Source organism: Colius striatus, chromosome 10, assembly GCF_028858725.1.
Source record: "Colius striatus isolate bColStr4 chromosome 10, bColStr4.1.hap1, whole genome shotgun sequence".
Classification (NCBI taxonomy): Eukaryota; Metazoa; Chordata; class Aves; order Coliiformes; family Coliidae; genus Colius; species Colius striatus.
This window is the reverse complement of record NC_084768.1, coordinates 1,285,466-1,311,560: the sequence shown is the minus strand read 5'-3', so window position 1 is coordinate 1,311,560 and position 26,095 is coordinate 1,285,466. Positions and strand designations below refer to the sequence as shown.

Below are 26,095 nucleotides of genomic sequence, written 5' to 3'. Positions count from 1 at the left end.
TTGGCTGGCAGATACTTCTCAGCCCCAAATGATCCAACATCTTTCTAGTTTAGGATGCTGAAAAGCATCCCCTATCTGCTGCTTCAAGCCCAAAGGGATCTTGCAAAAAGGGCTGGTTCAGCTCCAGCAGCCAAAGCTGCTCAAATGCATTCCCAGCCCTACAACAGAGGCTGCACGTGCCCAGGCCCTGGCCACTTGCCACATCCCTCTGCTGGAACAGCCCTGAGCAGAACACTTGGCTAAAAGCCGTGGCCTTGCCAAGCCACTGAATCCATTTCTAGTCTAATTCAAGGCCCCCAGCCTACATCCTAGACCCTGAACAAAGAGGCATTCCTCTTACCTTTGATTTGACAGACTTGGTAGTCATCAATGTCAGGGAGCGCTGAGAGAGAAATTGTGGCCCCAGACTCTCTCCTCAAGCTGTTAATAACCTGTCCCTGTTTGCCAATCAATTGTGTGACTGTATCCTTGATGAGAGACAAGAAAGCAAGAGTCAAGGAGAGAAATGTAGATCAAACCCCACTGTGCCCTGGGGCTTCTTTTGCCCATCTTCCTGGTCCCTGCAGCTCATTTGCAGGGTGGGTTTGGACAGGCAGCGGGAACGTGACCCTCCTGCACAGGGGAAAGCACCACAACTCATCCCCTGCTCTCAGGGACTGTGAACCCTCAAAGCCTTCTGAAGGCTTTCAAAGCATCACCCTGACAGATCAAGGTGGAAAGTGATGGAGAAAAGGGACTCCAGCAACCATCCCAGGGTGTAGCCCTAACAGCTAAACGCTGAAACCCTCGTTGGCTGGCTCTGTATCTCCCTGGGGTGGCCCTGAGATGGAAGAAGCAGGAGATGGCTGTGTAGGGCAGGGCAGGAGGCACGAGCAGGACAGTGGCTGCTTACCTTGGGCACCTCTATTTCCCACACCAGGACATTGGACTGCCGGGACTTTTTCTTTCGGCGCCGGTTCTGGCGACTCACTGTCTGCCCCTCGAGACCGTCTGTGTCCTCCAAGTTCATGTTAGTTGCACTGAAACCTGCCAGAAAGGCACCATGTCAGCATTCAGACAGCCCACACAAAGCAGCTCCCACACACCAGCCCAGGAGAAGAGATCATTTTGCAGAGAGATGCCACTGAGCACTTGCTCCGCATTCTGTTGGGATGCTCCTGCCTCAGGTTCCCCGGGATGTCAGAAAGGGTCAAGTCCCATCACACAGAGCCCACTGAAAGCTTCCCTTGATGCCTGGGGACCACCCAGCCCAGCTCTGGGAATGCCACCACAGGAGGCCCGAGTTGAGCAGCAGCCCTTCACACCCAGTGAGCCCTTCCCCAGCACACACCATCTAGGATCTAGGAGCCAAGAGCCAAAGAGCCCAAGGGGGCCGAGCAGCCCTTACCTGGCGCGTGCTCCACTTCGCTGCCCGCCGGCATCCAGCCGCCAGCAAACCTCCTGGCAGCCGTGTGCTGAGCGGCGGGGAAGGGGCTGCGTGTGCCACAGCCGGCAACGGCCCCGCTCGCAGCCCGGGGCTCTGCCTGCGGGGATGGCGGCAGCGCAGCAGCGCTCTGGGCACGGCTCGGCTCCGGCGGGGTCCCGCACACGCTGCTGGCGCTGCCGGCGCTGCTGCCGGCCGTGGGGCTGGGTTGGCAGCTCAGCCTCAGCCCTGCCTGGGACACTGCGCTCTCAGGAAGCGGGAGGGCACAACAGCCAGCAGGGACGGCGGCTGCTGCTTCGGGCCGGGATTCCTCCTCTATCCCTCGTTCCTCCTGCGCTTCCTCAGCGCCTGTGGCCGCTTCCCCGGGAGCGCTCTGGGCACTGCTCGGCTCCTGCCCGGCTCCTGGCGCTGCCGGCGCTGCTGCCGGCCGCTGCTCTGCGTCGGCGCCTGAGCCTGAGCCCTGTGCGGGGCTGGCTGCAGCGCTGCCGGGACACTCTGTGCTCTGCACAGGGACAGAAACAGCAGAGGGGACGCCGCTGTCCTCTCCACATCCTCCTGTCTCTGCTCCTGCCGTGTCACCCTCAGCAGTGCTGGGCTCAGCAGTTGGTGCTGACACATCCCGAAGGTCAGTCTCTGGGCATTGCTCTGCTGATGACACAGGCAGCTCCTGAGGGACACAGGCTTCCCCTTGGGGCCAGGACTCTTCCTCTGTCCCTCCTCTCTGCTGCGCTTCCTCAGCAGCTGCTGCCGCTTCAGCACCAGCTCTGGCCTGCTCTCTGCGGTAGGAGTAGAGCCACCAGCAGCCCAGCAGTGCCAGCGCTCCAGGCACAACGTAGGGGATCACGCTGGCGAAGCGAAGAGCCATTGCACAGAGCTCAGCAGGATCTAGCAGGAGAAACAGACAGCATGGTCAAGTACTCCCAGGGAAGGGAACAGGCATTGCTTGAGCTATTGCTCTGTGCTCTACACCCTCATGTTTGGGCCCAAAGCATTGCTTTTAGCTTCCAAAGCCTCATTTTGGGGCAAACAGAGGAATTAGCAGACAGCAACACTACCCATAGCCTTGGCCAGGCTCTGGGGGTGGAAGAGCCCAGCATGGAAATGGACTGGCAGGTGCAGAGCAGCCTCTCCTGTCAGCCCTGTCTACATCCTCTTCTCTGTCCTGAGAGGTAAGGTCATCCTTACCTTTGGAAGAGGACGGGAGTTGAGGAGAAGTGGGCAGCAAATTAGAAATGGCTGGAAGAAAGCAGGAAGGCAAGTAGCCAAAGAAGGAGCTGAGTCCTCCTGAGGGCAGCTCAGCCCAACTGGCTCTGGCTGTCCCCTGGGAGGCTTTATAGTCCCTGGCCAGGTGAGGTCACAAACGCCGGCTGAGGTCTGGAACAGCCCCTGTGTGACATCAGCAGCGCACAATGTTCTCTGTCTCCCTTGGTGACGGCCACAGCGCTGCCCCTCCCCTGGGATGGGCTCTGGGATCACTACTGGCCATAACTGAGAGGTTCTGCTAGAGGCAGAGCATTGCTCACACTGTCGGGAAAAGTCTGACACTGAGCAGGGCTGCAGGGAGGAGGCAGCTGGGGTGCAAGAAATCTCCTCGCCGCGGCTGCGGGGGCTCGGCCGGGAGCGGGGCCGCACTCGCCAGCCGGCTGCTCGGGCTGCTCGCTGCCCGCTGCCTTCTGCCTCACACACGCCGGCGCTGCGGCTTTCGAGCCGAGAGAAAACAGTCGCGGAGCCTCGGGGAGCCTCAGACCGCTGCCTCTCGCCCGTGCAGCGGCTGCCCCGGGTCTCCTTCCTGGGACTGAAGGACTTCTCCTTAGCCAACACCAGCTTGGCCAAGTCTTCCTGCTGCTCTGTCCCACTCCCCCTGCCAGCCCATCTCCTCCTCAGCCTCCAGAACGCAGCATCACACCATGGTGCTGAGCCCTGAGCTGACACAGGACACTGGCCACAGGAGCAACCCTTCTGTCAGGCCACCCTACACCTACGCCAGCCTCATCTGCATGGCCATGGAAGCCAGCCAGAAGCCCAGCATCTCCCTCTCTGACATCTACAAGTGGATCAGGGACAACTTCAGCTACTTCCGACACGCTGATCCCAGCTGGCAGGTAGGAGACTGGCAAAGCTCTTGCCTTTGAGCCCCTGTGCCCACAGGGCTGGGGAGGCTTTGCAGAGCCCCAGCGTGCAGGGGAAGGGCCTGCGGGGATGCTGGGTGCTGCTGGGAGGAGAGCAGCACGGGCAGCTGCTGAGGAGGGGCTGGGATGGGCAGCAGCTTGGGGCTGAGGCTTTGTGGGCCGGGGCAGGGCAGGAGGGACCCGGGTGGCTCATCCTTCCCCTTGTATCCCTGCCAGCCCAAAGCCAGAGCGTGCCAACCATCCTGGGGGCTGCTGCAGGCAGGGCTGGGCACAACCCTGCAACCCCCTGCCCAGGTGTGGCCACCTTGTCCTCAGGCAGGGGGGTGTGCAGCAGCTCCTGAAGCCCAGCACAGGGAAGGGAAGGGAAGGGAAGGGAAGGGAAGGGAAGGGAAGGGAAGGGAAGGGAAGGGAAGGGAAGGGAAGGGAAGGGAAGGGAAGGGAGAAGGGGACCTGCTGGTTCCCCTCCAGGCTCACCGGAGCCCTCCCCATCCCCAGTGTTGGGGGCACCTACGGGAGGGATTCAGGACAGGAGCTGTGTGCCAGTGGGGTGGTTTCTCCTCCAACTCACGTCTGGATCCTCACCGTGCTCGTCATCAACTGTGCTTAGTAACAAAGGCAGGAAAGTTTCCAGCCCTTCTCTGCAGAGGGCTGTTGCAGGCAGGAATGCTCAAGGTGTGAAGCAGACAGGGAAGAACAGAGGCAGCCCGGGCTGCAGGGAGTTTGGGCTGAGGAGGGCAGATGGGGAGCAGATGTGGAGCAGAGCTGCAAGTCTGTGAGCGTTAAAGTTTCAATCAACTGTCCCGGTGCACTGAGCACAGCTTGGATTGTTTGCAGGGATTTCTGTGCTCCTGCTCTTAATTTCCACTTCTTTTTTGTGTGTGTGTTTTTCAACATTTTGGGTTTTTTTTCTTTTTTTTCCTGTCTTCCTTTTTTTTTTCTTTCCCCTTTCCTTTCCTTTCCTTTCCTTTCCTTTCCTTTCCTTTCCTTTCCTTTCCTTTCCTTTCCTTTCCTTTCCTTTCCTTTCCTTTCCTTTCCTTTCCTTTCCTTTCCCTATTTCACTTTCCTCTTTCTTCTTTTCCTTTCTTTTGTTTTTGGCTATGTTCCTAACCAAGCTCTGCCCATGGAGCCCAGGATGCCCTGACATTGCTGTCTCCTCTCTTTGCCCCCAGGCCACAATGTGCCTTTCCCCCAGCCCCACACAGCTCGGTGCCGCAGCACCAGCCCAACACTCACCATTGCTTTTGCTTTGCTGCTTCTCTTCTGGCTCTAGAGATCCATCCGGCGCAACCTCTCCTTGAACAAGAGCTTCATCAGGGTGCCCCAGGAGAAGGGGGAGCCAGGCAGAGGCGGCTTTTGGATGCTTCACCCCGAATATGCCCAGAGGCTCAAGAGTGGGGCCTGCAAACAGAGCAGGATGCCCCCAGCACACAGCCACACGGTCTGTCCTGCAACAGCCCCGCAAGGCACAGGGAGTCTGGCCACCACAGACACCTCCTCTGGCACCTACACTTCCATCCTCAGTGTCAACAGGGAGTTGCAGCAGCTGCTCGAAGACTTTGAAGAAACCACCAGCAACGAGTCTCTGACTGCAGCGGATGGCAGATCTGGGCAGAAGCGCAAGAAGCCATCGCCTGCAGGAATGGCCAAGGTGTCTCGGCTTTGCAGCCCTGCCCTGCTGAGCCAGGAACAGCAGCCGGAGCTGGGGGCACTGAAAGCAGACTTGGACAGAAAAGACACCTTCAAAACCAACCCACGTGGAGACCTTGACAGGAAAACAAGGTTTGACACCACAGTGAGCAGAGACATTGCCTGCAAACGGCGGAGCATGCCCCCAGCACACAGCCACGCAGCCTGTCCTGCAACAGCCCCGCAAGGCACAGGGAGCCTCACCACCACAGACACCTCCTCTGGCACCTACACTTCCATCCTCGATGTCAACAGGGAGTTGCAGCAGCTGCTGAAGGAGTTTGAAGAAGCCACCAGCAACCAGACCCTGGCTGCAGCAGATGGCAAAGCAGGGCAGAGGCACAAGAAGCCATCACCCAAACCAATGGCCAAGGTGTCTCGGCTTTGCAGCCCTGCCCTGCTGAGCCAGGAACAGCAGCCGGAGCTGGGGGCACTGGAAGAGGATTTTGACTGTGAAGCCATCTGCAACACCAACTCATGTGGAGAACTTGACACTAAACTGAGCAGAGACATTGCCTGCAAACAGCGGAGGATGCCCCAAGCACAGAGCCACCCGGCCTGTCCTGCAACAGCCCCACAAGGCACAAGGAGCCTCACCTGCACAGACACCTCCTCTGGCACCTACACTTCCATCCTAACTGTCAACAGGGAGGTGCAGCAGCGGCTGAAGGAGTTTGAAGAAGCCACCAGCAACCAGACCCTGGCTGCAGCAGATGGCAAAGCAGGGCAGAAGCGCAAGAAGCCATCGCCTGCAGGAATGGCCAAGGTGGCTCGGCTTTGCAGCCCTGCCCTGCTGAGCCCGGAGCAGCAGCCGGAGCTGGGGCCACTGCAAGGGGACTTGGACTGGGAAGCCTTCTTCTACACCAACCGACGTGGAGGCTTTGACACCAAAACCAGCTTCAACAGCAATGTGGACAGTGACTCTGACTCAGAAAGCAGCTTCATCACCATCTCGAACCGTGACTCTCCACTTCTGGAGCTCACAGAACCAAACAGCCCCGCAGAACACGAGCCAGAGCTGACGGCACACGGGCTCCACATCCACCTGCTCCAGGATGGCCAGGAGCAGCAGCAGCTCCTCACTGAAGCCAGCGTGAACAACCTGGACTTTGATGAAACCTTCATGGCCACTTCTTTCCTGCAACAGGAGTTGGACAAAGAGACAAACGACTGTCTCTACTACTGAATCAACAGAGAGCATTTGCACAAAGACAAGGATGCCTCTGCCAGCAGCTGAGTGAGTGGAGCACTCTGACATCCCTCTTATCAAAGGCCTGTCACCGTGCAGAGGATGCTCCCCCATGCTGCTGGGACAAGATTTCCCTGAGACAGACACATCCCCAAGGATTTCACAGCTCAATTGTAAGATTAGTCATGGGAAAGATGGAGGGAGAAAAACCAGCACCACAGGGAATGTTTGCCAGATGTTTAAAAGACACAGGAGAAAGAAGGGAACTGAGCACTGGGCATTCATAGGCTCTGAAACTCAGACGAAGCAGAACACCGTGGGCAGCACCAGCTCGGCTGCTTCTCCATTGCCCTTGGTCTCTCCTGTTATCAGTGGAGACAGAGAATAGACACAGGGGCTGCTGCCACTGCTCCAAGTTCTGGCCTTTCTGTAAGCTGCCTGCTGGGGAATTTTGCTGACCAGGAGCTCCAGGCTGTAGTGCTTTGATGGACAACTTCCACAGTGATGGGGGCAGCTGGAAGCTCAGAAGGGTTTGTTGAGTGACAGGTTATCCCAGTCAGGTTTATCAGGTGCCAGAACGAGGAGCAAATCTGGAACCTGTAGGAAAAGCTCCCCTGAACCAGCATGTGATCTGTCTAGGAAAGGTTCTGCCCTCTGTTGTGCCCTGTTCTGTGAGCGCTGCGCTGTCCCTGGACACTGCTGTGCAGCACAGCTGGAGCCCAGAGGCTGGCTGTGTCTCAGGACACGGTCATGGGAACCACGGAAGCAGAAGTGGAAAGGACTTTTCTAGATGGTACTGATCACCCAGAGAGCTGTGGTCACCCTGTGGGTGCATCCCAGCAGGATCAAGCAGCTGCATGATCAGAGCACACTGCCAGACAAGAGGCTGAAAATGAACTGGGATATCTGGCATCTGGGTGGTGTCTCTGGCAGGAATGTCAGGAAGGGGAGAAGTTGACACAGACAAAGAGGCCAACACAAACTTAGAAGAAACCTGAATGCTGACTTCAACACAGAGGAGAGGAGAGGAGAGGAGAGGAGAGGAGAGGAGAGGAGAGGAGAGGAGAAGAGAAGAGAAGAGAAGAGAAGAGAAGAGAAGAGAAGAGAAGAGAAGAGAAGAGAAGAGAAGAGAAGAGAAGAGAAGAGAAGAGAAGAGAAGAGAAGAGAAGAGAAGAGAAGAGAAGAGAAGACCGAAACCCACAGCCTGACCTGCAGCTCTCCATCAGTGTGGGACCTGCTGCCATCAGAGAAGCATCTTGTTACGTTTTATTTTCTGTTTATGTTCTATGTCATTGTATTTTGTTCTGTCACATCAACGCTTTTCCCCAGCATTGTTTCACAGGGCAAACACGGCTCCTTGTTGTGTTACAATTAAAAGTACTTGCCCCAGCTTGAAAGAACATTTAGTTCTCAGTCTTCACAGGATGTCTCTGTGAGCTTGCTCTGACATATTCTATTGTCCTTCCTGTCCTCCACTTGCTGGAGAAGAAACAGGCACAGTACTGCTCAAGTGGCTGGGTGTGACATGTGCTTGAGGCACAGCATCTGTCTCAAGGGCTGTGTTGAGGAGACAGCCTGGAAAGCAAAGGCAGAGCCTGATTCCCCGTTCTGCTGTGCAGCTTTGCAGCCCTGGCACTCTCCTGCTGTGGGGCTGAGCCTGAAGCCCCGAGTCTCTCCTGGGAGGGAGCAGCACTGAGGCCTGAGAAGAGGAAAGATTGCCCAGCATGAAGCTGCTGTCAGCCTTTGGCAGGCAGGGTGGGGTTTCTGAGCTGCCTGGTGCTGCCGTTCCTGGGGAGCACTGAAGAGCCAGGGCGGCTGCCTGTAGCCGCAGGCAGGAGCGTGGGCAGCAGCAGTGAGCGGGGCTGTGTGCAGCTGGGGAACGGCTTTGGCACCGGCACCGGGACTGAAGTGCCCGAGCCCAGGGCAGCATCGGCAGCGTCGTTCCTTTCTGTCAGCGCCGGCTGCTCGGGGCGTTAAGGGTGTCCCACTGGGGAAGCCTGCTTCCCTTTTCCTGGCAAGGTGGTATTTAGAGCTGAAACAGTTGCTGTTTGAAAGCAAAACCATCACACAAAAGCAAAGCCTGGCTGGGTGATTTCCCTCTCTCCCCCACAGCCTGTCCCCACTTTCCTGCCCATCTCTCTTGCTCAGCTGGCTGCAGCTTCTCTCTTCTCTCCAGACCTCCATCCTGCTCCTCACCCCCTTTTAGCTCTTCCTCTGACTCTCTCAGCCCATCGCTGTTCCACCCTCCTGCGCCTTCTGCTGATCCACATCCCTCTGTTCCTCGCTCTCTCTGGATGCTTTGCTTTTCCTCCTTTCCCTTTCTCTGTCCTTCCCTATTCCCTTCTGTCCTAATCCCTGTCTCAATTCTCTGTCACTCCACTGTCCTGCTGCCTTTTCTGTCTCTGTCCCCCTGTCCCACTCCCTGCCTGTGTCTGTGTATCCCCTCCATTCTCCTTTCTGCCCTTCCAATCCTCTCTCTGCCCTCTCTGCTGCTGCTTGTTGCTCTTTCTCCTCCTGCACTCGCTGTCTCCTTAAGCTCCATCCCTTTCCTGCTCTGTCCCTCTGCCCTGCTCCTCCCCGTATTTTCCTCCTCCTCCTCCTTTGGCTCCTCCTGGGGCTGGGCCTGTGCAGCCCTGGGGAGGCGGCCATGGGGCTGCAGGGTCAGGGGGGCCTGGCCAGGGGCTGGTGTCCCTGCAGGGTCAGGCAGCAGGAAGGAGGCCCCGGGGCACGTGGGAGCTGTAGGCCTGGGGCACTGGCTACCAGCCTGCCATGTTGGCTCCTGGGCCATGTGGGAGCTGTAGGCCTGGGCAGGGGCTGCCAGCCGTCCCTGTTCATTGCTGGGCGCTCTGGGAGCTGTCGCTGCCCCCTCAGCTGCCCACAGCCGTGTCGGTGCTGTAGCCCTGGGCACAGGCTGTGCTGCAGCTGTGGCCTGGCTGAGGTGAGGGCTGGGGCCAGCCAGGCCCTTGGGCAGCTCTGGGGGTGTCTCCTGCCTGCTGCCCACCCGGGGCTGGTGATGGGAGCTCCAGGCTGGAGCTGGGCCTGGCTGGGGCAGCCCCTTGGTGACCCGAGAGCTGGGGAGGGGCAGGAGATGGAGACAGAGGCCCTGGGCACAGGCCCCGGGTGCCCCAGCTGCCAGAGCCCCCACAGCCGCCCCAGCATCTCAGTCCCTGCCCTGACAGCAGCAGTGTGTGGTGCTGCTCACTCTGGCAGGGCTTTCGCTCCATCTCCCTTCTCCCCACAGGTGCTGCGCCAGCTACAAATCAGCAGCTTCTACTCACTGTAGCAGCCATCCTGGCTCGCTCTTTGGCTCAATAGAGAAGAGGTTGTAATGGGAACATGACTTTTTGTTCACTAGAAATAGGGAAGAATATAATGTAAATGAGTAACTGACAGTTGGCAACCTTGTGATAGCTTATGAAACTGAGAAACTGCAAAAGATAAACATTGCTGAACTAATCAACTACAAGTTGTTCCGAGTTTCAGACTTAAGCAGAGGACACCAAGGAAGACTACTGGGGCCTTCATCAACGATCAGACGGAGGCAGAAAACGACCCCTAGCAACTGGGTGGACATGCGCGGAAGGACGCTGGAGGGGTGACGTGAAGGAGAGTATAAAAGGAGGAACGGAATGACTCTTGGCGCGGCAGTTGGTGGAGCGGTGACTCCCCCCGTCGCCCAGCGCTGTGCTTTGCTTTTTCTTTTCTGTATTAATAAATTGGTTTTAATTGGCTTAAATGGCCCATTGTGCTCATTTATAACAAGCTTGGTGCCGTGACTCGGATCGGAGGCCGTAGGGGAGGATTCTCAGTCACTAGGGGGGGCGCCCCACCAATTTGGTGGCCCCGGTGCTTGAAGTCCACCCTCGACCCCGACCGACGAACCCCTAAAAGAAAGAAAAGAGAAAGCAAAGGGGATCCCGGAGTGCGATTAAGGCACTCCGGAAGAATTAAGGGCCCGGGGAACACCCTTAAAAGTTTTGTGCACAAAGTCCGGACGAAGACGCGGGACGACGGTCCAGGGCGCGTGAGTATTACGGGATCCGTCTGGGCGGGGGTTGGGATCCCGGAGTGCGACTGTGTGATATGTATGAGAGGAGAGCTGGCAGCCAGACTCTCCAAGTGAGTGCGGACCCTCAGTAGTGCGGTTCCCACAGACCCGCGAGGGCTTGGGCCACGAACCAGGGGAAGCGAAAGTTGATTGTGTGAAAGAAGGCACTCCGGAAGAATAAGACAGGGGAAGGGCAAGCCCCTGTGGGATCCCGGAGCGCTGAAAGAAGGCACTCCGGAAGAATGGGACAGGGGAAGAGTAAGCCCCCTGCCGAGGTAAAACTCCCTCCAATACCTAGGGAAAGCCCTTTAGGGTTTGTGTTAGAAAACTGGCGACATTTTCCAGGCACGCAGGACAAGGATAAGGCCAAAATGATTTACTATTGCGTTGAAGTGTGGGGAGGGAAGGAAATCTCTAAGAGTGTGTTTTGGCCAATATTTGGTTCTTCAGAAAATTGGGTAAGACAGGCCTTAAGTATTTGGGTGAATAGCAAAAAAACCCCCCTGTAGTCAAGAGGAGAGCGATTATGCTAAGGTGTGGGTGGAGAGACCGGAGGTGTTTCTTTTCAAACTCTCCGAAATAACAAAGGGGAATAAGAGCAAGAAAAAGGGAAGTAAATCAGAAGACCCTTTAGTACCACCTCCACCCTACGTACCCCCACCCCAAGCACAGGCAGCAGCTGCCCCTCCGAGCGCACCAACAGAGACAGACTCGGATTCGGATGAACCCGAATATACAGGACCGGTAACCCGAAGCCGGACCAGGAAGGGTTTATATCCCTTAAGAGAGATGCCTATGGGGGGACCCCAGCCCGGCATAGGGTTTATATCGGTGCCTCTAAGTTCGGGGAATGTTACGGATTTTAAGAAAGAAATGGGATCCCTTTTGGAAGATCCACTTGGAGTAGCCGAGCGGGTAGATCAATTTTTGGGACCCAGCATGTACACTTGGGAAGAACTACAATCTATATTAAACATCCTATTTACAGCAGAGGAGAAAAATATGATCAGAAGGGAAGGAATGCGCATCTGGGATACGCAGCACGCGCAAGGGCCAGCAGCAGATACAAAATGGCCGTTACAAAACCCTAATTGGGACCATCAGAACCCGGCCCATAGAGTGCATATGCAAGATCTCAGAACAATAATTGTGTAAGGAATTAGGGAATCTGTTCCACGAGGACAGAATATTAATAAAGCCTTTAACGAAAGACAAAGAAAGGATGAGACCCCCACCGAATGGTTGGAGAGACTAAGAAAGAACTTTCAGTTGTATTCAGGAATGGATACGGGATATTGTAGACAATGGATTGAGAATTATAGTAGTAAGGCCAGGTTTTTATACCAAAAACTGACTCAGGATGGGTGGATGAAATGGACTCAGGAGGACACAGAAAAACTGAGGGAACTAACGGAGAGTCTGATACATGCCCCAGTTTTAAGCCTCCCTGATTTAAAAAGACCTTTTTATTTATTTGTTAATATAGAGGGAGGGATTGCTTTTGGAGTACTAACCCAAGAATGGGCAGATAGGAGGAAACCTGTAGCATATTTATCGAAACTTCTGGACCCTGTAAGCAGAGGATGGCCTACGTGTTTACAAATGTTAGCTGGATGTGCTTTATTAGTCGAAGAGGCTAGGAAAATTACCTTTAACAGCAATCTTAAGGTTTACTCTCCCCATAATATCAGGAGCGTGATGCAGCAAAAAGCAGATAAATGGATATCAGACACTAGACTTATGAAATATGAGGGAATTTTATTAGAAGCACCGAATTTCACCTTAGAAGCAACTGCTATTCAGAATCCGGCTACCTTTTTGTTTGGGAATGTAGAAGAGACACCTTTGATACATGATTGTTTGATAACTATTGAAGAACAAACTAAGATTAGGCCTGACCTAGAAGAAGAAGGGTTAGACGAAGGAGAAAGGTTATTTGCAGATGGATCCTCCCGGGTGGTAGAAGGGAAACGTCAATCAGGCTATGCTATCATCGGAGGCACAAACTTACAAGTAGTGGAATCAGGGGCCTTAGATAAGTCCTGGTCAGCACAAGCCTGCGAATTGTATGCCATCCTTAGAGCTTTAAAACTTTTGAAGGGGAAGGAGGGAACGATATATACTGATTCTAAATATGGGTTTGGGGTAGTACACACCTTTGGAAAATTATGGGAAGAACGAGGATTAATTAACTCACAAGGGAAGGGGTTAGTTCACCAGCAATTGATAATTGAAGTATTGCAAGCCCTGAGGGGACCCAAGAGAATAGCAGTAGTACACCTAAAAGGCCATCAAACGGGAACGGACCTCAAAACTAGGGGGAATAATGCGGCAGATCGGGAAGCTAAGCGAGCAGCAACTAGAGAAATGCTTTTAAGAGAAACCCCGAAAAGGCAGGATAGATTAACGGAGGATACGGAATTAGTCTTCACTTCCGAAGAAGAGAATAAGTTAAAGAAATTGGAATTGTCTAAGGACAATGGAAAATGGATAACCCAGGATGGGCGGGAAATATTGCCCAAAGCAGTAGCCCAAAGAATTATGTATAAATTACACCAAAGTACACACTGGGGAGCTCAAGGGTTAGCAGATCATTTTGCAACCAAATATATGACTATTGGGTTGCACGACATTGCCAAACACATCACCAAAAGTTGTCCTACCTGTTTACGAGTTAACCGGAATAACTTGAGGAAATTACCTCCTGGAGGTCGACCCTTAGCTAAGAGACCATTTTCGAGCCTACAAATTGACTTTACAGAGCTACCTAAAGTGGGGCGAACAAGATATCTTTTGGTGATGGTGGATCATCTCACACACTATGTGGAAGCATTCCCAACTACCAGAGAGACTGCCCAAACTGTAGTAAAAATCTTGCTTGAAGAAATAGTACCGAGATATGGGGTACCCGAGACCATAGATTCGGATCAAGGGCCGCATTTCACTTCAAAAATAACTAAAGATTTAGCTAATGCGTTGGGAATAAAGTGGGAAAGACATACCCCATATCATCCTCAGAGCTCAGGGCGGGTAGAAAGGATGAACGGAGAAATAAAAAAACAATTAACTAAATTGATGTTAGAAACTAAATTATCATGGGTCAAATGTATACCACTGGCCCTATTGAACATTAGAACACAACCACGAGCAGATATGGGGTTATCTCCCTTTGAGATGTTATATGGAATGCCTTACAATTTAGAGAAGGTACAAACAAACCCCAATATTAATGACAAAATTTTGAATCGTTATTTAATTATTTTGGCAAAGTATAGGAGAAGTTTATGGGAAAAAGGAATGTGGACCCAAAGACCTCCTTTGGATCTTGTATTACATCAGGTGCAGCCCGGAGATTGGGTGTTAGTCAGAAGTTGGAAGGAAAACCCGCTAGTACCGAAGTGGGAAGGGCCCTATTTAACATTGCTCACCACAGACACCGCCATAAGAACAGCCGAGAAAGGGTGGACTCATGCAAGCCGAATAAAGGGGCCAGTAGACCCTTCCAACTTCCCAGAGTGTCCGGTTCCTCAGTGGAAAGTAAAGACACCAACAGACGACCTAAAGCTGGTATTAACTAAGGTTACGCCAGGGACGTCCGGACAAAGCTCATAGACTTGGAGGAAGGAAAGACGGTACGATTATAAATCCCTGCCCCTTAAGTAGTGGGAAAAACTGTCACCAGCAAACCAGGAAAGAATCCAGCGAAAGCTATCATTGACTTTGTGTCCCTATTTACCGAGCTTGAATTTTTAACAGCTAACTTTTGCATTTTTGTTAATTATTTAGCTTGCTGAACTTTTGTTATAAAATTGGTACAAGTTAAAACTTGTAAGAAGTTGTGATAGATCCACTGTCAGAAAAAGGGAGGGCCCATACTTGCCAACCGTACTGGGAGGGATAGTTTGGGCATAACCTCAATCCGAGGCCTCAAAGCCGGGATTGGGGCCTCTTATTTGAATTTGGCAATACTATTCTAACCAGCCTCTCGGCCCCCGCGAGGGTTAAGCCGTGAGCGAACCAACAGCTGCAGGTGCAACTCCCTGTGAACTCTCTCAAAGAGCGAGAGGAATGTAAGTTCCATCCCTAAAAGGATCCTTGCTGCCGAGAAGATAATAACCCTCGTAACTAGCAGCAAACTAGTTGACGAGCGAGGCAGAGGGATACTTGGTGAAAGGACGGAACCCCATGGAGCTTACAGGCAATGACCAAAGGGGCGAGAGGATTCGGGTTAGAAGAATGGGAAAGTTGAGCAGACTAATTAACCATACACATACTGGCAGTGGATTTTACTCAACTTTAATGTGGATGTTGATGATATGGTTATTGATCAGGAAAGCGCTAGGAGACAATGTACCAAGCCATGAACCCTTCAAATGGTCACTTATCAGATGGGAAGATCAACGGGTCATTGCAACAACTACAACTTCGGGGGCCCCCTCTTTTAAGTGTCAGCTGTGTGACATTATTCAGATACAGCCCTGTGTGAATAAGGTAGGGTTCTATATGTGCCCAGCATCAAATCCAGGGAAGGCATACTGTAACTACCCTGGGCACTATTATTGTGGATATTGGGGATGTGAAACAATTGCCTCAAACTGGCAAATTTCGCCAGCAGATGCTGATAAGTTTTTAAAGGTCGGATGGGGACCTCCAGGATGCATTTCCCCTACAGGGGCCGTGAGTCGGTGTCACCGGCATGCTTGCAAGCAAAACGAGCGAGAAAAGGACGGCAACTGTGAATACATATTCCTTAATGTAACAGATCCTGAGCATAGTGGGTGGATTATTGGAAAAACCTGGGGAGTAAGATTTTGGGAACCGGGAGAAGACCGGGGAGGGCACTTTCTGATAAAGAAAGAACCAGTCCCTCACGATCCTAGCCCTGTGGGACCAAACCCAGTAATTACTGGGAAAAAGGAAAAAGCAGAATGGGGCAATTATTCGAAGGTAGAAAGTTCCACAAGAGAATTAAATCACTCAGGAAATTGGCCAACAATGGCTCCATCTACTCGGGAATATAGTATATTGTGGAAAGTGATGCAAGCTACTTTTGGAATTTTCAACAGTACAAACCCAAACTTAACCAATGAATGTTGGCTGTGTTTTGCTGTTAATCCGCCTTATTATGAAGCTTTAGGGGCCACAGCAAAACATAGAAGGGTTAATGGAACTAATCCACGGGAATGCTTTTGGAAAAAAGGTCAAGACAGAACCCCAGGGATATCAATAGCCCAGGTAACAGGGAAAGGAAGGTGCATAGGGAAAATTCCACCAGATAAAATGCATCTGTGTGAAATGAATATGGCAGTTGTTAAGCCTGAAAAACCAGCCCAATGGCTCCTCCCTGCAGCAAACACTAAATGGCTGTGTAACACACTGGGAGTGACTCCATGTATATCTATATCTAACTTTAATGAATCATCTGAGTATTGTATACAAGTTATGATACTTCCACGAATTATATACCATCCGAAGGAATATGTATATGAACATCAGACTACTCCTGAATACCACCTGATAAAAAGAGAACCTTTTACGGCCACGGCTCTTACCGTAGCCGTCCTCTTGGGAATAGGAGGAGCAGGAGTGGGAACAGGGGCAGCTGCCTTAATAAACCAACAAAAAGGTATGATAAACTTGAGAGCCTCAGTAGATGAAGATTTGAGTAGAATCGAAAAGGCGATAGATGGGCTAGTCAAATCAGTAAGGTCCTTATCAGAAGTAGTGCTCCAGAATAGGAGGGGTTTAGATTTATTGTTTTTACAACAAGGAGGGTTGTGTGTAGCCTTACGAGAGGAGTGTTGCACATATGCAGATCACACTGGAGTAGTGATAGATACCATGGCCGAGCTCAGGAAGCAATTGGAAAAACGTAAAAAGGAAAGGGAAGCGCAACAAAACTGGTATGAATCCTGGTTCAACCATTCTCCTTGGCTCACAACGCTACTGTCGACTATAGCAGGACCTCTAATAGTATTTATCTTAATATTAACCGTTGGGCCCTGTATATTTAACAAACTGATAAACATAGTAAAGGGAAGACTGGAGGCTGCACACCTGATGCTTGTTAAGGCGAAATATGAACCCCTAAACAGTGAAAACGCAGAGGACTACTTGGAGCTCAGCAGAAAGGAGCTCGCCAGGTTCAGTGAACAAAAAGAGTGAAATAGAAAAAGGGGGGATTGTAATGGGAACATGACTTTTTGTTCACTAGAAATAGGGAAGAATATAATGTAAATGAGTAACTGACAGTTGGCAACCTTGTGATAGCTTATGAAACTGAGAAACTGCAAAAGATAAACATTGCTGAACTAATCAACTACAAGTTGTTCCGAGTTTCAGACTTAAGCAGAGGACACCAAGGAAGACTACTGGGGCCTTCATCAACGATCAGCCGGAGGCAGAAAACGACCCCTAGCAACTGGGTGGACATGCGCGGAAGGACGCTGGAGGGGTGACGTGAAGGAGAGTATAAAAGGAGGAACAGAACGACTCTCGGTGTGGCAGTTGGTGGAGCGGTGACTCCCCCTGTCACCCAGCGCTGTGCTTTGCTTTTTCTTTTCTGTATTAATAAATTGGTTTTAATTGGCTTAAATGGCCCATTGTGCTCATTTATAACAGAGGTGAGTTCTCACAGTTAAGCAGGTCAGAATCTACCAAGTCATGTATTCATAGGATGGATTTCTGGGGATGCTTGCACAACCTGTTTGAGTTTGTTTCTGATAGTGGGCTGCATTATGTTAGGGCTCAAATGCTGATGTGCTGCAAGCTGCTGGGTTCTGTGGTTATTGATATGTGGCAGCAGTGTGCAATACAGAGTTATTTTCCAGAGGAAGCCACCGAGTGACTGAATTTGGGTGATTAGTTATGGATTTGTCCCTGCAGCCATGGTGTGTTGCCTACAGCCTTTCAAACCCTAAGAGTGAAAAGAAGTTGAAAACACCATGAAGTTTCCTCAATTTCAGCTGTCTAAAGACAGGAACCTGGTAGAAGTGGGACCAGGCCCTTTGGGGAGGGGCACCTTAGGCCATCAGAGGTGTGTGTGCTTTGCAGCTCTTCAGAACAAGGGATGGCTGGCAGCCCCTGCCCAGGGCTACAGCTCCCACATGGCCCAGGAGCCAACAGCCTGTGCCCCAGGGCTACAGCTCCCACATGGCCCAGGAGCCAACATGGCAGGCTGGTAGCCAGTGCCCCAGGCCTATAGCTCCCACGTGCCCCGGGGCCTCCTTCCTGCTGCCTGACCCTGCAGGGACACCAGCCCCTGGCCAGGCCCCCCTGACCCTGCAGCCCCATGGCCGCCTCCCCAGGGCTGCACAGGCCCAGCCCCAGGAGGAGCCAAAGGAGGAGGAGGAGGAAAATACTGGGGAGGAACAGGGAAAAGAGACAGAGCAGGAAAGGGATGGAGCTTAAGGAGACAGCGAGTGCAGGAGGAGAAAGAGCAATAAAGAGCAGGAAAGAGGGACAGAGAGAGGATTGGAAGGGCAGAAAGGAGGATGGGGGGATACACAGACACAGGCAGGGAGTGGGACAGGGGGACAGAGACAGAAAAGGCAGCAGGACAGTGAAGTGACAGAGAATTGAGACAGGGATTAGGACAGAAGGGAATAGGGAAGGACAGAGAAAGGGAAAGGAGGAAAAGCAAAGCATCCAGAGAGAGCGAGGAACAGAGGGATGTGGATCAGCAGAAGGCGCAGGAGGGTGGAACAGCGATGGGCTGAGAGAGTCAGAGGAAGAGCTAAAAGGGGGTGAGGAGCAGGATGGAGGTCTGGAGAGAAGAGAGAAGCTGCAGCCAGCTGAGCAAGAGAGATGGGCAGGAAAGTGGGGACAGGCTGTGGGGGAGAGAGGGAAATCACCCAGCCAGGCTTTGCTTTTGTGTGATGGTTTTGCTTTCAAACAGCAACTGTTTCAGCTCTAAATACCACCTTGCCAGGAAAAGGGAAGCAGGCTTCCCCAGTGGGACACCCTTAACGCCCCGAGCAGCCGGCGCTGACAGAAAGGAACGACGCTGCCGATGCTGCCCTGGGCTCGGGCACTTCAGTCCCGGTGCCGGTGCCAAAGCCGTTCCCCAGCTGCACACAGCCCCGCTCACTGCTGCTGCCCACGCTCCTGCCTGCGGCTACAGGCAGCCGCCCTGGCTCTTCAGTGCTCCCCAGGAACGGCAGCACCAGGCAGCTCAGAAACCCCACCCTGCCTGCCAAAGGCTGACAGCAGCTTCATGCTGGGCAATCTTTCCTCTTCTCAGGCCTCAGTGCTGCTCCCTCCCAGGAGAGACTCGGGGCTTCAGGCTCAGCCCCACAGCAGGAGAGTGCCAGGGCTGCAAAGCTGCACAGCAGAACGGGGAATCAGACTCTGCCTCTGCTTTCCAGGCTGTCTCCTCAACACAGCCCTTGAGACAGATGCTGTGTCTCAAGCACATGTCACACCCAGCCACTTGAGCAGTACTGTGCCTGTTTCTTCTCCAGCAAGTGGAGGACAGGAAGGACAATAGAATATGTCAGAGCAAGCTCACAGAGACATCCTGTGAAGACTGAGAACTAAATGTTCTTTCAAGCTGGGGCAAGTACTTTTAATTGTAACACAACAAGGAGCCGTGTTTGCCCTGTGAAACAATGCTGGGGAAAAGCGTTGATGTGACAGAACAAAATACAATGACATAGAACATAAACAGAAAATAAAACGTAACAAGATGCTTCTCTGATGGCAGCAGGTCCCACACTGATGGAGAGCTGCAGGTCAGGCTGTGGGTTTCGGTCTTCTCTTCTCTTCTCTTCTCTTCTCTTCTCTTCTCTTCTCTTCTCTTCTCTTCTCTTCTCTTCTCTTCTCTTCTCCTCTCCTCTCCTCTCCTCTCCTCTGTGTTGAAGTCAGCATTCAGGTTTCTTCTAAGTTTGTGTTGGCCTCTTTGTCTGTGTCAACTTCTCCCCTTCCTGACATTCCTGCCAGAGACACCACCCAGATGCCAGATATCCCAGTTCATTTTCAGCCTCTTGTCTGGCAGTGTGCTCTGATCATGCAGCTGCTTGATCCTGCTGGGATGCACCCACAGGGTGACCACAGCTCTCTGGGTGATCAGTACCATCTAGAAAAGTCCTTTCCACTTCTGCTTCCGTGGTTCCCATGACCGTGTCCTGAGACACAGCCAGCCTCTGGGCTCCAGCTGTGCTGCACAGCAGTGTCCAGGGACAGCGCAGCGCTCACAGAACAGGGCACAACAGAGGGCAGAACCTTTCCTAGACAGATCACATGCTGGTTCAGGGGAGCTTTTCCTACAGGTTCCAGATTTGCTCCTCGTTCTGGCACCTGATAAACCTGACTGGGATAACCTGTCACTCAACAAACCCTTCTGAGCTTCCAGCTGCCCCCATCACTGTGGAAGTTGTCCATCAAAGCACTACAGCCTGGAGCTCCTGGTCAGCAAAATTCCCCAGCAGGCAGCTTACAGAAAGGCCAGAACTTGGAGCAGTGGCAGCAGCCCCTGTGTCTATTCTCTGTCTCCACTGATAACAGGAGAGACCAAGGGCAATGGAGAAGCAGCCGAGCTGGTGCTGCCCACGGTGTTCTGCTTCGTCTGAGTTTCAGAGCCTATGAATGCCCAGTGCTCAGTTCCCTTCTTTCTCCTGTGTCTTTTAAACATCTGGCAAACATTCCCTGTGGTGCTGGTTTTTCTCCCTCCATCTTTCCCATGACTAATCTTACAATTGAGCTGTGAAATCCTTGGGGATGTGTCTGTCTCAGGGAAATCTTGTCCCAGCAGCATGGGGGAGCATCCTCTGCACGGTGACAGGCCTTTGATAAGAGGGATGTCAGAGTGCTCCACTCACTCAGCTGCTGGCAGAGGCATCCTTGTCTTTGTGCAAATGCTCTCTGTTGATTCAGTAGTAGAGACAGTCGTTTGTCTCTTTGTCCAACTCCTGTTGCAGGAAAGAAGTGGCCATGAAGGTTTCATCAAAGTCCAGGTTGTTCACGCTGGCTTCAGTGAGGAGCTGCTGCTGCTCCTGGCCATCCTGGAGCAGGTGGATGTGGAGCCCGTGTGCCGTCAGCTCTGGCTCGTGTTCTGCGGGGCTGTTTGGTTCTGTGAGCTCCAGAAGTGGAGAGTCACGGTTCGAGATGGTGATGAAGCTGCTTTCTGAGTCAGAGTCACTGTCCACATTGCTGTTGAAGCTGGTTTTGGTGTCAAAGCCTCCACGTCGGTTGGTGTAGAAGAAGGCTTCCCAGTCCAAGTCCCCTTGCAGTGGCCCCAGCTCCGGCTGCTGCTCCGGGCTCAGCAGGGCAGGGCTGCAAAGCCGAGCCACCTTGGCCATTCCTGCAGGCGATGGCTTCTTGCGCTTCTGCCCTGCTTTGCCATCTGCTGCAGCCAGGGTCTGGTTGCTGGTGGCTTCTTCAAACTCCTTCAGCCGCTGCTGCACCTCCCTGTTGACAGTTAGGATGGAAGTGTAGGTGCCAGAGGAGGTGTCTGTGCAGGTGAGGCTCCTTGTGCCTTGTGGGGCTGTTGCAGGACAGGCCGGGTGGCTCTGTGCTTGGGGCATCCTCCGCTGTTTGCAGGCAATGTCTCTGCTCAGTTTAGTGTCAAGTTCTCCACATGAGTTGGTGTTGCAGATGGCTTCACAGTCAAAATCCTCTTCCAGTGCCCCCAGCTCCGGCTGCTGTTCCTGGCTCAGCAGGGCAGGGCTGCAAAGCCGAGACACCTTGGCCATTGGTTTGGGTGATGGCTTCTTGTGCCTCTGCCCTGCTTTGCCATCTGCTGCAGCCAGGGTCTGGTTGCTGGTGGCTTCTTCAAACTCCTTCAGCAGCTGCTGCAACTCCCTGTTGACATCGAGGATGGAAGTGTAGGTGCCAGAGGAGGTGTCTGTGGTGGTGAGGCTCCCTGTGCCTTGCGGGGCTGTTGCAGGACAGGCTGCGTGGCTGTGTGCTGGGGGCATGCTCCGCCGTTTGCAGGCAATGTCTCTGCTCACTGTGGTGTCAAACCTTGTTTTCCTGTCAAGGTCTCCACGTGGGTTGGTTTTGAAGGTGTCTTTTCTGTCCAAGTCTGCTTTCAGTGCCCCCAGCTCCGGCTGCTGTTCCTGGCTCAGCAGGGCAGGGCTGCAAAGCCGAGACACCTTGGCCATTCCTGCAGGCGATGGCTTCTTGCGCTTCTGCCCAGATCTGCCATCCGCTGCAGTCAGAGACTCGTTGCTGGTGGTTTCTTCAAAGTCTTCGAGCAGCTGCTGCAACTCCCTGTTGACACTGAGGATGGAAGTGTAGGTGCCAGAGGAGGTGTCTGTGGTGGCCAGACTCCCTGTGCCTTGCGGGGCTGTTGCAGGACAGACCGTGTGGCTGTGTGCTGGGGGCATCCTGCTCTGTTTGCAGGCCCCACTCTTGAGCCTCTGGGCATATTCGGGGTGAAGCATCCAAAAGCCGCCTCTGCCTGGCTCCCCCTTCTCCTGGGGCACCCTGATGAAGCTCTTGTTCAAGGAGAGGTTGCGCCGGATGGATCTCTAGAGCCAGAAGAGAAGCAGCAAAGCAAAAGCAATGGTGAGTGTTGGGCTGGTGCCGCGGCACCGAGCTGTGTGGGGCTGGGGGAAAGGCACATTGTGGCCTGGGGGCAAAGAGAGGAGACAGCAATGTCAGGGCATCCTGGGCTCCATGGGCAGAGCTTGGTTAGGAACATAGCCAAAAACAAAAGAAAGGAAAAGAAGAAAGAGGAAAGTGAAATAGGGAAAGGAAAGGAAAGGAAAGGAAAGGAAAGGAAAGGAAAGGAAAGGAAAGGAAAGGAAAGGAAAGGAAAGGAAAGGAAAGGAAAGGAAAGGAAAGGAAAGGGGAAAGAAAAAAAAAAGGAAGACAGGAAAAAAAAGAAAAAAAACCCAAAATGTTGAAAAACACACACACAAAAAAGAAGTGGAAATTAAGAGCAGGAGCACAGAAATCCCTGCAAACAATCCAAGCTGTGCTCAGTGCACCGGGACAGTTGATTGAAACTTTAACGCTCACAGACTTGCAGCTCTGCTCCACATCTGCTCCCCATCTGCCCTCCTCAGCCCAAACTCCCTGCAGCCCGGGCTGCCTCTGTTCTTCCCTGTCTGCTTCACACCTTGAGCATTCCTGCCTGCAACAGCCCTCTGCAGAGAAGGGCTGGAAACTTTCCTGCCTTTGTTACTAAGCACAGTTGATGACGAGCACGGTGAGGATCCAGACGTGAGTTGGAGGAGAAACCACCCCACTGGCACACAGCTCCTGTCCTGAATCCCTCCCGTAGGTGCCCCCAACACTGGGGATGGGGAGGAACCAGGTGAGCCTGGAGGGGAACCAGCAGGTCCCCTTCTCCCTTCCCTTCCCTTCCCTTCCCTTCCCTTCCCTTCCCTTCCCTTCCCTTCCCTTCCCTTCCCTTCCCTTCCCTTCCCTTCCCTTCCCTTCCCTTCCCTTCCCTTCCCTTCCCTTCCCTGTGCTGGGCTTCAGGAGCTGCTGCACACCCCCCTGCCTGAGGACAAGGTGGCCACACCTGGGCAGGGGGTTGCAGGGTTGTGCCCAGCCCTGCCTGCAGCAGCCCCCAGGATGGTTGGCACGCTCTGGCTTTGGGCTGGCAGGGATACAAGGGGAAGGATGAGCCACCCGGGTCCCTCCTGCCCTGCCCCGGCCCACAGAGCCTCAGCCCCAAGCTGCTGCCCATCCCAGCCCCTCCTCAGCAGCTGCCCGTGCTGCTCTCCTCCCAGCAGCACCCAGCATCCCCGCAGGCCCTTCCCCTGCACGCTGGGGCTCTGCAAAGCCTCCCCAGCCCTGTGGGCACAGGGGCTCAAAGGCAAGAGCTTTGCCAGTCTCCTACCTGCCAGCTGGGATCAGCGTGTCGGAAGTAGCTGAAGTTGTCCCTGATCCACTTGTAGATGTCAGAGAGGGAGATGCTGGGCTTCTGGCTGGCTTCCATGGCCATGCAGATGAGGCTGGCGTAGGTGTAGGGTGGCCTGACAGAAGGGTTGCTCCTGTGGCCAGTGTCCTGTGTCAGCTCAGGGCTCAGCACCATGGTGTGATGCTGCGTTCTGGAGGCTGAGGAGGAGATGGGCTGGCAGGGGGAGTGGGACAGAGCAGCAGGAAGACTTGGCCAAGCTGGTGTTGGCTAAGGAGAAGTCCTTCAGTCCCAGGAAGGAGACCCGGGGCAGCCGCTGCACGGGCGAGAGGCAGCGGTCTGAGGCTCCCCGAGGCTCCGCGACTGTTTTCTCTCGGCTCGAAAGCCGCAGCGCCGGCGTGTGTGAGGCAGAAGGCAGCGGGCAGCGAGCAGCCCGAGCAGCCGGCTGGCGAGTGCGGCCCCGCTCCCGGCCGAGCCCCCGCAGCCGCGGCGAGGAGATTTCTTGCACCCCAGCTGCCTCCTCCCTGCAGCCCTGCTCAGTGTCAGACTTTTCCCGACAGTGTGAGCAATGCTCTGCCTCTAGCAGAACCTCTCAGTTATGGCCAGTAGTGATCCCAGAGCCCATCCCAGGGGAGGGGCAGCGCTGTGGCCGTCACCAAGGGAGACAGAGAACATTGTGCGCTGCTGATGTCACACAGGGGCTGTTCCAGACCTCAGCCGGCGTTTGTGACCTCACCTGGCCAGGGACTATAAAGCCTCCCAGGGGACAGCCAGAGCCAGTTGGGCTGAGCTGCCCTCAGGAGGACTCAGCTCCTTCTTTGGCTACTTGCCTTCCTGCTTTCTTCCAGCCATTTCTAATTTGCTGCCCACTTCTCCTCAACTCCCGTCCTCTTCCAAAGGTAAGGATGACCTTACCTCTCAGGACAGAGAAGAGGATGTAGACAGGGCTGACAGGAGAGGCTGCTCTGCACCTGCCAGTCCATTTCCATGCTGGGCTCTTCCACCCCCAGAGCCTGGCCAAGGCTATGGGTAGTGTTGCTGTCTGCTAATTCCTCTGTTTGCCCCAAAATGAGGCTTTGGAAGCTAAAAGCAATGCTTTGGGCCCAAACATGAGGGTGTAGAGCACAGAGCAATAGCTCAAGCAATGCCTGTTCCCTTCCCTGGGAGTACTTGACCATGCTGTCTGTTTCTCCTGCTAGATCCTGCTGAGCTCTGTGCAATGGCTCTTCGCTTCGCCAGCGTGATCCCCTACGTTGTGCCTGGAGCGCTGGCACTGCTGGGCTGCTGGTGGCTCTACTCCTACCGCAGAGAGCAGGCCAGAGCTGGTGCTGAAGCGGCAGCAGCTGCTGAGGAAGCGCAGCAGAGAGGAGGGACAGAGGAAGAGTCCTGGCCCCAAGGGGAAGCCTGTGTCCCTCAGGAGCTGCCTGTGTCATCAGCAGAGCAATGCCCAGAGACTGACCTTCGGGATGTGTCAGCACCAACTGCTGAGCCCAGCACTGCTGAGGGTGACACGGCAGGAGCAGAGACAGGAGGATGTGGAGAGGACAGCGGCGTCCCCTCTGCTGTTTCTGTCCCTGTGCAGAGCACAGAGTGTCCCGGCAGCGCTGCAGCCAGCCCCGCACAGGGCTCAGGCTCAGGCGCCGACGCAGAGCAGCGGCCGGCAGCAGCGCCGGCAGCGCCAGGAGCCGGGCAGGAGCCGAGCAGTGCCCAGAGCGCTCCCGGGGAAGCGGCCACAGGCGCTGAGGAAGCGCAGGAGGAACGAGGGATAGAGGAGGAATCCCGGCCCGAAGCAGCAGCCGCCGTCCCTGCTGGCTGTTGTGCCCTCCCGCTTCCTGAGAGCGCAGTGTCCCAGGCAGGGCTGAGGCTGAGCTGCCAACCCAGCCCCGCGGCCGGCAGCAGCGCCGGCAGCGCCAGCAGCGTGTGCGGGACCCCGCCGGAGCCGAGCCGTGCCCAGAGCGCTGCTGCGCTGCCGCCATCCCCGCAGGCAGAGCCCCGGGCTGCGAGCGGGGCCGTTGCCGGCTGTGGCACACGCAGCCCCTTCCCCGCCGCTCAGCACACGGCTGCCAGGAGGTTTGCTGGCGGCTGGATGCCGGCGGGCAGCGAAGTGGAGCACGCGCCAGGTAAGGGCTGCTCGGCCCCCTTGGGCTCTTTGGCTCTTGGCTCCTAGATCCTAGATGGTGTGTGCTGGGGAAGGGCTCACTGGGTGTGAAGGGCTGCTGCTCAACTCGGGCCTCCTGTGGTGGCATTCCCAGAGCTGGGCTGGGTGGTCCCCAGGCATCAAGGGAAGCTTTCAGTGGGCTCTGTGTGATGGGACTTGACCCTTTCTGACATCCCGGGGAACCTGAGGCAGGAGCATCCCAACAGAATGCGGAGCAAGTGCTCAGTGGCATCTCTCTGCAAAATGATCTCTTCTCCTGGGCTGGTGTGTGGGAGCTGCTTTGTGTGGGCTGTCTGAATGCTGACATGGTGCCTTTCTGGCAGGTTTCAGTGCAACTAACATGAACTTGGAGGACACAGACGGTCTCGAGGGGCAGACAGTGAGTCGCCAGAACCGGCGCCGAAAGAAAAAGTCCCGGCAGTCCAATGTCCTGGTGTGGGAAATAGAGGTGCCCAAGGTAAGCAGCCACTGTCCTGCTCGTGCCTCCTGCCCTGCCCTACACAGCCATCTCCTGCTTCTTCCATCTCAGGGCCACCCCAGGGAGATACAGAGCCAGCCAACGAGGGTTTCAGCGTTTAGCTGTTAGGGCTACACCCTGGGATGGTTGCTGGAGTCCCTTTTCTCCATCACTTTCCACCTTGATCTGTCAGG

General features: G+C 54.3%; 2 protein-coding genes across 2 annotated transcripts; one reads left to right on the top strand and one right to left on the bottom strand.

Moving 5' to 3' along the window:
- Positions 1 to 2,518: 2,518 nt before the first annotated feature.
- On the top strand, positions 2,519 to 6,424 carry LOC133626259 (forkhead box protein J1-B-like). Its single transcript, XM_062003898.1, has 5 exons — positions 2,519 to 2,536; positions 3,238 to 3,525; positions 4,823 to 4,943; positions 5,748 to 6,110; positions 6,171 to 6,424. The coding sequence occupies exons 1-5, from the start codon at positions 2,519 to 2,521 to the stop codon at positions 6,422 to 6,424; spliced, it is 1,044 nt and encodes a 347-aa protein (XP_061859882.1).
- Positions 6,425 to 20,344: 13,920 nt separating this feature from the next.
- Positions 20,345 to 24,275, bottom strand: LOC133626258 (forkhead box protein J1-B-like). The gene is made up of 5 exons (XM_062003897.1): positions 24,258 to 24,275; positions 23,269 to 23,556; positions 21,826 to 21,946; positions 20,659 to 21,021; positions 20,345 to 20,598 (listed from the first exon to the last, which is right to left on the bottom strand). Exons 1-5 carry the CDS (start codon positions 24,273 to 24,275, stop codon positions 20,345 to 20,347), a joined length of 1,044 nt encoding a protein of 347 aa, XP_061859881.1.
- Positions 24,276 to 26,095: the final 1,820 nt, after the last annotated feature.

Coding starts and splice junctions, on each gene's coding strand:
- LOC133626259 (XM_062003898.1), top strand. Junction 3,526..4,822: donor ACGCTGATCCCAGCTGGCAG/GTAGGAGACTGG, acceptor TTCTGGCTCTAG/AGATCCATCCGGCGCAACCT. Junction 6,111..6,170: donor CTTCTTCTACACCAACCGAC/GTGGAGGCTTTG, acceptor ACTCTGACTCAG/AAAGCAGCTTCATCACCATC.
- LOC133626258 (XM_062003897.1), bottom strand. Junction 21,947..23,268: donor ACGCTGATCCCAGCTGGCAG/GTAGGAGACTGG, acceptor TTCTGGCTCTAG/AGATCCATCCGGCGCAACCT. Junction 21,022..21,825: donor ATATGCCCAGAGGCTCAAGA/GTGGGGCCTGCA, acceptor AACTGAGCAGAG/ACATTGCCTGCAAACAGCGG.